Here is a 13,761-nt window from a genome sequence, read left to right as displayed (position 1 = left end):
CTGTGGGCAACATTTTTCAGGCAGCTTTGGTTGCTTGTGTTGTTGGGCGTCGCTCAGCTACATAGAGAATGAATGGACTTCCGGGAACTTGGTTGAGGAGTTGCTAGCTGTGTGAATGCACCGTTATAGGGAAAATAAATGTAACGCACCATAAATGTAACATGGTCGATAACTTCATGTACACTGCTGCTACATTTGACATTTGAGGACTGCATATGCGCAATTCAGTCCAACGCCAAATGATTAATGGAAAAGAAACAGCCATCTGGTCACATGCATTCATTTATAAGCACACATCAGATTGGTCTGTATAGTAGGCCATTGCTTTTGCTATTTGGTTTTGTGTTTTTAATGCATAATAGGCTATGGACAAATGAATTAAAATTTGCATTTATTTCATGTAAAATAACCTAATCTTGGTCAGAATGGAATGGGCTATTGTCAATGAGATAATGCATCCCTTTGCAATGCTGTAAAACAATGAACACAACTACATTCATAGGTCACTACATTGTCTTACAACCGTAGGCTACATGGAAGTTTTTAAAGAGGCTACAATAATTTACAGTAATGGTAATAAAATCCAGCATAAATTATCAGACACGATTAAATTAGGAACAACTGAAACGGGAGATTACTGACATGCCAGAGCTGTTTGAAGTAAAATTTCACAGTTCTTGGCTAAATAGCAATGTTTTTCATTGATACCAACTCTCCTCAATGCCTGCTCTGCGACAAGTAGCTATAAGTAAAAATAGGTTTAATTTATATAGAATTTATTCAAGATAAATTGCCCAAATTATTGAAATAAACAATTCTTGTTTAGCATTTTCATGTGAGGAAAATTATATTTTTTGAGGCATCTTTGAGAGATGTAGGGAAAAAATAAGCAATAAGAAAGCAAGGCAAATGTGAAACTCAACACCATGATATTTTGAATAAAAATTAGCCTTGTTGTTAGTTTTGTATTCAGTTTTTACTGCCAGTTGCATTTGCTGATTTTTAAAATTTTATTAATTTATTTTTTTGGAGGGGGGGTTAGGGTTAGGCAACTAGGACCCCATAGGGTCCAGTAAGACGGCCCCTAAATCCCAAACTTGCACTGCCACATAGATTTTAATAGTGATGGCATTAATAGTCTATGTACTTAACAGATTTGCCGTCAAATTAATTATTTCATAGGCTGCATAGACTACCTCCAGACTACAATAAACGTGGGGCTATTGATAGACTTTTTAGTGATGCCTGCTCAAGCACCAGAAGCATGTGTTTCACAAAAACAGAGACTTGACTAACAAACTGCTGACAGAAAACATTTCAAGTCCACACTTGCTTTTATAGTAGCACAGAATAACAAAATGACTCATTTTTAACTGCCAGTAGACCTGGTAATGCAACAACTTAATTTCTTAGACCCACATACTTCTGTATCTATTTAATTTCAGTGGCAAGTACAGCAGGTTGTGTTTCGCTGATGTTTCTAATGTGTCCTTTAGAAAAGCAATGAAAAATGGCAATGAATTAACCAGAGACAAACTTGATATTTTGTAAATTTATTGAAATGTGGAGAGTATCCGTATCAACTCTGCTATGAGGGAATAGTTATAAGTTCACTAAGCAAAGCTATCGCATAGCTACCTGCTTTCATTAATGCAATGCAACTAAGCGCTGAACGTTTCGTAATACAAAGAAAAATAATTAGAAACAGCCTCAGTGGCCCAGAATGGCTGTAAATTCTCCAAACCGATCAAGTGAATCCACTGACGTAGCTGCCTCAGTGAGGTGTGTGTCTTGTGGTAGACCAGTTGAGAGGATAGCATTTTATAATCTAACTTAATATTGTTTGTGAAACATGTAACTATAACAACTTTGCTTGTGTATTTGCTAGCTGATTGGCTAAGAACAGCTTTTAAAGAGTATTGATTGTACAACCCTGCTTCATGCAATGCATCATAGCAATCATCTCACATAAACATGCATTACAGGGCTCGACATTCATGGTAACACCTAACTACCAATCCATTGCAAATGAGCATTCCGATTTATTTTTATTAGGCCTACGGAGTTCACTGCGATCACGTCATCCGCACTTTGATAAAGATCGGTCAAGTTGTCAACACCAAATATTTTGTCCGCATTCCTCATCGCTCTTTATGCTAAATCGATTGTGGTGCAATTCTACCGTAGATAAAGTTATTTCTATAAAATAATTAAATCAAACTGTTTTAAGCAAACTCCAATATATTCTTGAAGACCACCTTCCCAGGTATTCATGCTATAGATTCCGTGGATTTTTACTGTAGCAATTTGGAATTGTGGGATGGCAAATTCCCCCAAAATGGCCATTCAATTCCATAGATGGTGCTTCTTAAAAAATCTATAAAATAATTAAATCAACCTGTTTTCAGCAAACTCCAATGCATTCATGAAGAGTACCTTCCCAGGTTTTTCTGCCATGGATACCGTGCATTTTCACTGTAGGAATTTGGAATTATGGGATTGCAAAATTGTCCAAAATGGCCATCCTTTGGATAGATGGTGCTTATTATAAATCTATTTTTTAAAATTAAATGCAATGGATTCTGTGCATTTTTACTGTATAAATTTAGAATTATGGGATGGCAAATTTCCCCTTAAATGGCCATTCAATCCTATACATGGTGCTCCCTAAAAAAATAAATAATTAAAGCAAACTGTTTTTACTAAAGTCCAATATATTCTTGAAGACTTTCCCAGGGATTCATGTACCAGATTTTGTGCATTTTTCTGTAGGAATTTGGAATTATGGGATGACAAGTTCCTCCAAAATGGCCATTAAATTCTATAGATGATGGTCATTAAAAATTCCATAAAATAATTAAGTCAAACCTTTTTCTACCATCTCCAATATATTCTTGAAGAGTACCAGTATTAATATAATGGACTTTGTGCATTTTTACTGTAGCAATTTGGACTTAAGGGATGGGAATTCCTCCTAACTAGCCATTCAGTCCAATACATGCCACTTTAAAAAATGCAATACAATAATATGAACAAACTGTTTTCAGAAAACTCTAATACATTATTGAAGCTTACCTTCCCAGGTATCTATTTACAGTTATACATTTTTTAGTTTGCAATGGTCCCACAGATACAACAGGTTAAACTATATATGCCCTGAAAACTCCTTGACCACAAGTTCTACCTGACCCATAATCTAAGGGTCGATATGTAGAACTACTAAAGATATAAGAAGCAAAAACTAAGCAGGGCATCCAGTGTCTCCAAATATATCATAAATATCTAAATTATGCATTGCTGTAAATCACAACATGACTGTGTATTTCACTACAATTTAACTATTTTGACTCAAGAAACTCACTGTTGCATCATTTTCAAGTAGGAATTACAAGCTTTCCGTCAGGACAGTGGTCTAAAATTTGTAGGGGTCCAGAAACATATCCAAAATTTCTCGAAAATGGATAAAATGCTTTTTATTATAAAGCATATACATGAGCCCCTTATGAAGGTTTAAGATGAAACATTTATATCAGATTAAAAAATAATGCAAAAACATCAATGCGGTACAGTACCTAAATGTGTACTAATGAACTCGTATGCATTTCTGTACTCTGCAGTATGTAATGTTTTTTTTGTCCACAGAAGTCCTCAATAATAATAATAATAATATTTTCCAAGAAATTACGAAAATCATTCATAACATTTAGTTGGATGCAGTGTCTTTCACTGCTACCACAGAGTGAATGTGTAAGTGAATGCGTTGATGAGAACTTTTAATTACGCTGAGCTATAAAACACTACAAAAGCAAAATAAGACACATTATACATCGTTAGAAAGCTTATACTGTCACCTACTGAATAAGTGAATTGTCAATCAAGTCAGACTGTACTAAAAAGGGCGACAACACCATAAACAATGTGTATTATGCACAGCTATTTTGGAAGGTACCCAGGCGTCACAAATGTGCATATATTTCTCAGACCGATTATCCAAGACAATATATGACCACTTTGCCTCAAAAGGGACATCTCTAAGCGTAAGCTTGTATATTGACTGTAGAATGACATGGTATAATTTTTAAAAAAATTGTCGTGTTTATTTTGTTACTCAGTGAGCAACGTTTTCACTGCTGTATTGGCATATCTTAGGGCTATTGTCAGGTTTATCTTGTTGCTATGACGGAATACGATTTTTGAGTGCTGAAAGAATATTTTTATGAATGCCCAGATAAACACTATTGTCCATTATGTCATGGGTGGGGGGTGTAGTTTCAGATGAGACTGCAGGGAGGGGGTGCGTGTTAAATGAACGACCAGAGTGACAATGGTGGCGCAGCGAAACTCCGTATTCGGCATAGTTATCATGTATCATGTTATCATGTATTGTCTACTAACTTCCCAGGGCCCCAAGGAAGTTTCCTGGATGAGCTAGACACCCTGCTCAGCTCCTTCCCTGAGGACGGCACCCCGCTGATCCTCCTGGGAGATTTTAACATCCACCCAGAGGCCTCCCAGTCTGCTGCCTTCCTACCACTACTCCACTCCTTTGACCTCTCCCTACAACACTCTCCCCCAACCCACAAGGCAGGCAACCTCCTAGACTAGATCTTCCTGAGGGAACTGCTCCAGCTCCAATCTCACGGTTACCCCCCTGCATACATCTGACCATCACTTCATCTCCTTCTCCCTCCCTCTCGTTCCCCATCCTCCCTCTCCTCCTCCCACCCCCACTGTCACTGTCCGCCATAACCTCCGTTCCCTCTCACCCTTTCCTCTCGCTCCCAGAGTTACTGCTTCCCTCCCCCCTTCAAGACCTCACTCTCAGCAAATGAGTGAGGTCCTGTAAATGTGACACTTGGCCAACATATTTTAAAAATTAAGGTGATCGTCAAACAGCAGAGAAATGCAGTAACTTTGGTCGATGCTAAGGCAAAAGCTTCACCAAAAAGCTGGAGCTGTATAAGCAGAATTTTTGCGAAAGTCAATTCGTACATTTCCTTCAACTGATTAAGGCAAGATAACAAATAATTTTACCAAGTGACAAAATCCTGAATTAATGCTGAGGTAGACTATTCCCATCCTATAGCTATAGCCTAAGTAGGTATAAAGAAAATAAAATTTGAGGGAAAAATACATTTTAATATCTAAAAGAATAATAATTAGGCTAAATTCTGCAAATGACCTAATTTATCGGTTAACTTATCTTAGGTGTCTGAGGTGCTGACCAAAGACCACTGCCTTCACTATATCGACCACCTCATCTGGTTAAAACGAAGGAGGAGTTGGTGGTGAGATTCAAGGACCTCCAGGACATTGATGTTCCGGACTAGTGACACAGCAGTTTGAAGTTAAAGCAGCTGATAGTGACAGTTTTGCAGGAGCATATTGTCGACTTGCAGTGTGACGAAGAGGCTCAGGCTATCTTCCACACCTCTAGCTGAGTGTCCGGCGTTACCCGGCTCTCTGGGAGAAAACCAGGCTGCTAATTCTTGTGTTCCCAACATCATGGCAGGAATTCAGCAAAGTTGTCCATATGCAGTCCAAATACCGCAGCCGTGTAAGCTTGACCAACATTACGGCTGAAGCCAACCAGCAGTCAAGAAACTGGCTGGAACCACCAAGTACAGGGCTCACATAATTAGGCCTCAAACTTATGCTGCTAATACATATGCCATAATGTAAACTTCCCCTTTTTTCATCTCTTTCCTGTGTTGTGAAACACGTTTTAACATGTCCTTGATTTTATAGTACACATTACACGCGTTCACCTGCCTGCCTGTGAGCCATTCGTTTTTTTTCCCATCAGTTACATTTAAATAAGAAAAGAATACATTTTTCTGGTTTTGTTTTGTTTGTTTGTCATGCTCCGTTGTCATGACTGGCTTGCTTCCCCCTGTCCTTTGGCTGCTGAACATGTTCTTGTTTTTACCGCACATATTGCACACGCTCACCTACTGTGCATTTTTATTAGCTGCGGTTGGCTAGGCCTGTAGGCCATTCGTGTTTCAAATTTTATTACACTTTGAATATTTCCTGACTTTGGACTTTCATTGGTCTGTATCCTTTGTGTGTGTCACTGTGTGGCAGTAAGCATGATTATGAGGAAATAAGGAATATTTATGAGGAGATAATTACTAGGCTATAAGCTGCCAGTATTGTGGCCAAAGTATATACTTCTTTCAGTACGTTAGCATCAGCTTGTTTAATCCATGAAAAACTGCCCCGAAATCAACAAATCATGCCAAATTGTTATGAGGCGTAGTGAGGTGAGTAGAGACACTAACGGCAGGAACAAGGATAAACAAGGAAGAGTTAATTTCATAAACTACAATAAATAAACACGGGTATAATGAACACTACAAACGGACTGGAACTCAGGAAAACAAATAACTGGAAGTACAAGAGCGCACACAGCCAGTAAACACAATATTTGCCAATACTGAATACCAAACAAGAACTGGGGCAATTGAAATACACAAGATGAGAGATGTTACCACAATGACTCAGTAATAACATCAGAAAAAACAAATAATTGGTCATTTTCTGCCCTCTGACGGTGTATAATAGTGCTAAGCGATTAACCTACATGTCTTTTTTTCCCCCGGTGTTTAAATAATCGATCAACGGCTCAATTCAACGGATCAATTTTTAAAAGGCAGCTACTCAACACAGTTCGCACAGAAATATGTATTGCAATAACTACCTATAACCACAATCCATTGCACCTGCAGGCACACAAGTGATGTGACAGTTCGGAAACACTTAACCTTGTACTCACAGGAGACTAACAATAGAGCTGGACCATAACAGCTTTAACAAACTGGTAGTTTACTCCTAATCTATAAGGCTTTAAATGGTTTGGCTTTAGAATATCTTAGAGTTACTTATTCCTGTATTCTCCTCCAATATTGCTTTGCTGACAAGGTGCTGGCTATTTTAAAATTACAAGTATATCTAAAATTAGAATGGGAGGTAGAGCCTTCCCTTGTCTTATGGAATAATCTCTCTTTGCATGTTTGGGCTTCAGACGCACTCTCCATCTAAGTCTAGCCTCACAACTGACCTCGTTAAGCTATCCTATCGTTAAAGATGGTAAATCAGGAACAGAAAGCCGTTTTGTGAGTGGAGCTGACCGTGCTGTTGCCCTGCCACTGCATGTGAACGCTCAGGTTTTCTGTTCTGTGCCTTGTTGGGATACTGTCAGTCCAGGATCACTCCTTTTCATGTTTTAGACATGCTGCCTTAGCAAAGCACACTGTGGCTTTTCCAAATTACACACAGGCCTCTACATATGTGACACTTGCTGTTGGATATTGCTCTTGCTTGATTGCTTGTGCCTGACACGCATTTCCTGTTCGTGGCAGAGAGAGAGAGAGTGGAAGGAGTCTGGTAGAGTGTAGAAAGTTTGTTACAAGATTGTGTTGTGCTTTCAAGCGTGCATTTGATATTAGTTAATGTTTCTAAAACCCATATTATACATAAGGTACCGTAAAATGGTTTTGCTCCTAATTTGAAAATCTTTGTTGCCGTTAGGTCTACGGCTAGGGAATTTTTTTTTCCTCCGCAAAGCACAGGGGTGGTGGCCAAATTGTCTAACTAGCCGGTTAGACAATTTGGCCACCACCTTGCTGACAGGAGGTTTTTTTGTGGTTGTTCGTCCTCCCAGAAGCAAAATATAACTGCTGTTACGGAATTTGCCTTTATCGTTATGTGCTAACATTAGCTGTAGTTTAATCTGATTCTGGATAAATTTTGGTTATATTTTGTCCTGACATAAATAAATTATTGAAGGGTTCCTTCAGTTATTGCTATTTAGTAAAGTAATACAAAATAATTTATTTCATAACTGTAGTAGGAAAAGGAAAATCGGGAAGAATGTAAAGTGCATCAGGAATAAAGGAGTATTACTTTGTAAGATATTGCTGATGCCTTAAATAGTTATTTCACTGACGGTTTTACTAGAGAGAACTAATAGACTGTAATGCATATTCAGTACTCAGAATGTCTTACCAGATAATGATATAGAGGATAAAGATTTACTGGATAAATTACAAAAACTAAAGGTGGATTAGGCAGCAGGCCCCGGATGGCATATACCCAAGCGTATTCAAAGAGTTAGGTGAGATCATCTTTAAACCACAGGTATTTTTAGGCAATCTATAAAAACTGGAAAAAATACCAGAGGACTGGAAGGTTCCAGAAAGGGCCAGTGTGGGTGCACACACCTGATTCTACTATCAGAGTCATTGCTAAGCACCTTGATTAGTAGAATCAGGATCAGGTGTGTGCACCCACACTGGCCCTTTCTGGATAAGACTGGGGACCCTAGCTCTAAAACATGAAAAGCACCTAATTAGGAAAAATTAACAGCTTGTTACAATTCTGGGATTGCTGTTCAGGTTGGAATGAAAACCAGCATACACAGGGGTCCCCCAGGACCGAGTTTGAGAACCACTATATATAGTGTGCTTGACATGCAGATTTGAAAGTAGAGGTCATGGTAGAATCTTTTGTATTGATAGTAGTGGTGGCAGAGTTGGCAGTAGTCGTGGTTGTAGCAATAGTGATGGTAGTAGATGTAGTGGAAGCATTACGACTGCAACAGGAGTAGTCAAGAGATAAATGTTTGTGAAAAGGACAGTGTCATTACACTTCTGGAGAAGGAAAGAATACACAGTTAGGAGAGCGGGTCTCAGTCCACTTACTTACCAAAGCCAATGGGAAGTTTGATCGTCCAGGTGCAGTCCAGACCACTGGGATAGTTTCCAGGAAATCCGGGGCTCAGAATCACTCCACTGAAGTCTGTCATCGACCCACCACACTGAGCTGTGAGAAAATTTACACTGCTTTCACTTTTAAATTAATTACAAGAGATCAACATTTACACCACAATATACACACCTTTCACATCTATTTGATTAATACTTTGCCCCCATTACATCCCAGTGTTCTTTGCGCTTGGTGTTTATGCTTGATAGGGATGGGCACGGTTACAGTTAAACGTGTACACGAAAAATCATTATCGTTTAGGACGCAATACACCGGTTACACGGAATTAAAATTCATCGTCAATGATATACTGAAAATATACATGGGATACATTACCTATGTATAACCATTCCTTATTTTTAAAAATTACTTTCAAATTAAAATGCATTCTTTTTAAAACAAAAGATAGCATTTAGCCTGCATCATTAAAAAAGGGGGAAAATCGATACGCGAACAACTACAATGAATGAACGGAAGTTATCAAAAGCAAAGACGATTGCGGGAAGAAAGCTGGTAGAAGTGGCGCTAAAGCCAGAGCCTGGAAACAGATGAGACAGGCCTGGCAGAACGTGCATGCCATCCAATATTAAAACCCTTCCAAATCGCAACAGAGGTAATGTCATTGGAGAAAAACGTTTCCATCTCGTCTGTGTACAAATCATTCACGGCCTAATTTCAAATCACCTGTTAACAAGTGACAGTGAAGCAGCACCAGTTTTCAAATAGTGCTTCGGGAGCTACACAGAAGATACAAGATCAACAGTGCCACGCCAGGAAATCCACTGATGATCGCAACAGCCCTCGATCCAGGGCACATATAGATCTCTAACTCCCTGCTTTGCTGTATAAGAACACCTGCTCACCTTTTATATATCACTTTGTGCTCGACCAGATATTCTTTTGGGTTGTGGTTATTGTTGAGATGGCTTTGTGATGTCATGGTTTCTGACCACTCAAACTGACTGACTGACAGACTGACATTGAGTATCGCTTCTACCCTTTCTGTCCAAAACCCTTGAACGAGCAGTTCTTAAACAACTAACCTCTTTTCTCCATCAGAACAACCTGCTAGACCCTCACCAGTCTGGCTTCCGATCCAGGCACTCAACAGAGACTGCGCTCCTAGCTGTGACGGAGGCACTTGCAACTGCCAGAGCCTCACGCCTCTCCTCTGTCCTGATCCTTCTGACCTGTCTGCAGCTTTCGACACGGTCAACCATAAAATCTCCTCTCCACCTTGGCTGGGATGGGCATCGCGATTGCCCTGTCTTGATTTGCTTCCTATCTTGCAGATAGGTCCTACCAGTCACCTGAAGGGTCTGCCTCTGCTTCTCATCCCTTGTTACGGGAGTGCCGCAGGATCTGTACTGGGTCCTCTGCTGTTCTCTTATACACCAGATCTTTGGTTCATATTAATTCACTGGCTTCTCCTATCATGTATGCAGATGACACAACTCTTCTTTTCCCCTCGGCCACACAGGTCAATGATAAGATATCTTCCTGCCTGGCTGACATCTCCACCTGGATGGCCAGCCACCATCTGAAGCTCAACCTCAACAAAACTGTGCTGCTCTTCTTCCCGTGCAAGACCTCCTTACTTCGTGAGCTCTCAATCACGGTTGATGGCACCACAGTGACTGCCTCTCACTCTGCCAAGAGCTTGGGGGTGGTCCTGGATGACTAACTGGACCTCAAGGAGCACATCAAGGCAACATCACGGTCCTGCAGATTCCTTCTGTACAACATCAGAAGGATTCGACCATACCTGACGACGCACTCCACCCAGCTGCTCGTCCAGGCTACGGCGAACCCTCACCTTGATTACCGCAACTCTCTCCTTGCAAGCCTGCTAGCTTGTGCCATACAGCCACTACAGATGATTCAGAATGCCGCTGCCCGACTCATCTACAACCTTCCCAAATTCTCCCACGTCACTCCTCTGCTGCGATCACTCCACTGGCTACCGGTCGCTGCCAGGATCTGGTTCAAAGCCCTGACCCTTGCCTACACTGCTGCCAACAGGACGCCCCCATCTACTTGCAGGACATGATTCGATTCTATGTGCCTGCTCGACCACTCCAGCAGCGCGCCTTGTAACCCCTCCCACCCGCCCAAAGGGATCACAGAGCTTCTCCATCCTAGCTCCCCAGTGGTGGAACGAACTCCCCGTCCCTCTCCGAACCTCCCCCTCACTACCCATCTTCCGCCGTGGCCTGAAGACTCATCTCTTCAGACTATACCTAGACTAACCACCACCACACTTTTATTTTTCACTCTAAACACCCCCCCCCCCCCCCCTTTTTCATGACACTTGTTACATGTTGCCCCATCCCAGCACTTTTTGGCAATTTGTATTTGTCTGCCTAGTTGGCTTTGCAGAGGTTAGGTCTGAATAGTGTTCACTGTGTGAACTAAACTGTGTTCTTGACTAGAAATAGCTGTACAAAATAAGTCTTGTACCTTACTGATCTTGTGTTTAGCAGTTGTCTATGACCATGAACTGCACTTCCTTAATCCTTTGAGGCCTAGGGTGATTGTGATGATTTTTCACTATTTTCAGTTTTTTAAACAGATTAAACAGGTTTATCTAATAGGGTTCACTCATGCAACCTCATTTTTTCACAAGGCTTGTCCCTATCAGGAAATGTCAAATTTTGTCCTGGATATGATTTTAATTTATTGGTAGGCCGTATTATTTGATAAAAAATATTTGCTTGCTAAAAATGCATTCACTTGAATATATCACCTAAGCCAAAAGTGTCAGCTCAAGTATATCATCTTACATTATATTGATAAAAAATATCAGTGCCTGGCAGAAATATGTTCAGAGAACTGGTATGGTAAAATAAAACTATTTTCTTTATTTTGATGATACTGCAACCAATTAAAACTTTGGTCAAATGCATTTAAACCCGTTCGTGTTCTTTTTAATTGCGCGCAACGTAACAACCATATAAAGTAACGTGAAGGAAGGGGGAAAACGTACTTACCATTGTTTGTGTGTGTTCTGAAGGTGAATTGTAAATGAATGAGAACAAGAAAATATGCCAAAAACAGAAAAGAAACAATGTTTGTTTTACCGAAAATGTAAAATACTTTTTTTTTTTACAAACGACCGCAATTTCTGTTAAATAAAATTGGTACCAAGCGGTACCATTGTTTGTCGTAAATTTGTGGGAAAAAAAGGTAAATTGTTGAAGGTAAAATGTAACATTCATGTTAAACATCGTTTTATTTTGTATTATATTAAAAGTTAGCAAACACCAACCAAACATACAGCCGGTTTTTCTGGAAGCCTTCCAAGGAAGCATGGGCCATACCATAGGGCTTTTCCATGGGGGTGTTTGGGACACATCATGTGTGAAATCCCAAGGGGGGAGGATGTTTGCATTTGATTTTGTTTTCCGTAATGGGCACTTCATTATTCACATTCATTTGTTTATTTATAGTAATTATTTATTGTTGGTTCTTGAAATGTAAATGTAAAATAACACAATAATAAAGCGAAGAAACTTTTTTTTTTGTAATAGGATTGCCGGGGGAGGGGCTTGGGCTATATAAGCCAGAGGAAAAGTCCTCCTGGGGGAATGTCTTTTCTGTGTGTGCTGAGTGGTCATACTAGACACGCAGCTTACTCCAACAAGTAGGGCCTACTAGGCATAGCCTACTGTGTTTTGTTTACTCGTTTTTGTTTTGTTTATGGTTTTTGTTGTATATATATTTTGTCCTGTCGTCACCTGTACATATTTTGCACCGGTTCTGGGTTTCAAGCATGTCTCCTGTAAATAAACCTGGGTGAACAGAATTTTTTTGTCTCCTGCCACTCTTTTGCTGCTCCAAGCTCTGCCGGACTCCCTCACAAATTGAATGATTAGTTTACAGGCTATTGAAACAGTTGTCAGTCTGCTTCAAAAGTGAAAATGACACAAAATCTCAATGTACCAAACATAGTGTGAGATTAACTGCAGGTTTAGTAATGCCTGCAAAACAATAGTTCAACAGCTTCAATAGTAAATACCGGTAGAATACAAAAGTAGCAATTAATGTTCATATTTTATTACACAAGCAGTAAAGACACGTAACCTATTAGTAATAGGTTAATAGTGGTATTCACGTCAGATTTACATCGTCCTCGAATGGGTCTTTTGAATTGAAACTTTGCAATGGAAATAAAAATCCACATCCCCAGAAAGCGGACTTTCACTTTTGTCCCGTGAAACCAATAGAATGACATATGGCTTGAACTGCCTTTGCTAATGATAATGCTTTTTTGAAAGCATGTTCTGTAACAGCAACAAGGAAGTAACTTCTCCATGTTCAGTTTGTGTTTTCAGCAGCTACAACTCGTGGTGACAAAACAGTGTAAACATAGTGAAAGGTAGGTGTGGTTTTCAAATGCAGCAATGGCTGCATTTGAAAATGTTGGTACATCCAACGTGAGAGTCGCAAGTCTCCCCAGAATAACAAAAAAAGAAAATGATCCTACGTTCAGAAATAATACAGTTATAAGATCAAAGGGCCTTTTGACCCAATTTGTGTCCCTCAGCCTCAAAAGGTTAACTGCAAGTCTATGAATAAAAAGTGGGACAGGGTTCAAAAGGGTTATTCTTGAGGCACAATGTTAATTTATTCCAAAGGTAGGGAAAAGTAAGTTGAAGAAGTGGTCTCCTCAGTCGATGAAAAAAGCCATATGGGAGAGTCTGAGTAAAAATGTATAAGATACATAAAAATGACAACACTGAAAGTAATAAGGAAGTATTGTAACATACACTCACTGGCCACTTCATTAGGTCTACCTGTTCAACTGCAAACTGCACCCGTTAACGCAAATATCTAATCAGATGGCAGAAACTCAATGCATTTAGGCATGTAGACATGGTCAAGACGATCTGCTGAAGTTCAAACCAAGCATCAGAATGGGGAAGAAAGGTGATTTAAGTGACTTTGAACGTGGCATGGCTGTTGGTGCCAGACGGGCTGGTTTGACTATTT

At 39.8% G+C, this 13,761-nt stretch overlaps 1 protein-coding gene across 6 annotated transcripts in view; it reads right to left on the bottom strand.

Annotated features, from left to right (window-relative positions):
- Nucleotides 1–13,761, bottom strand: part of csmd3b (CUB and Sushi multiple domains 3b) — a 919,486-nt gene that overhangs the window by 290,983 nt on the left and 614,742 nt on the right. For all 6 annotated transcript variants that reach the window (XM_064348440.1, XM_064348441.1, XM_064348442.1 and 3 more), the window contains one exon: nt 8,710–8,826. In XM_064348440.1, coding sequence (XP_064204510.1) covers nt 8,710–8,826 — 117 coding nt within the window. The remainder of the gene's footprint in view (nt 1–8,709; nt 8,827–13,761) is intronic.

The sequence above is a fragment of the Anguilla rostrata genome, chromosome 8 (assembly GCF_018555375.3).
Source record: "Anguilla rostrata isolate EN2019 chromosome 8, ASM1855537v3, whole genome shotgun sequence".
In the NCBI taxonomy this organism is placed as follows: Eukaryota; Metazoa; Chordata; class Actinopteri; order Anguilliformes; family Anguillidae; genus Anguilla; species Anguilla rostrata.
This window is presented reverse-complemented; position numbering and strand designations above follow the sequence as displayed.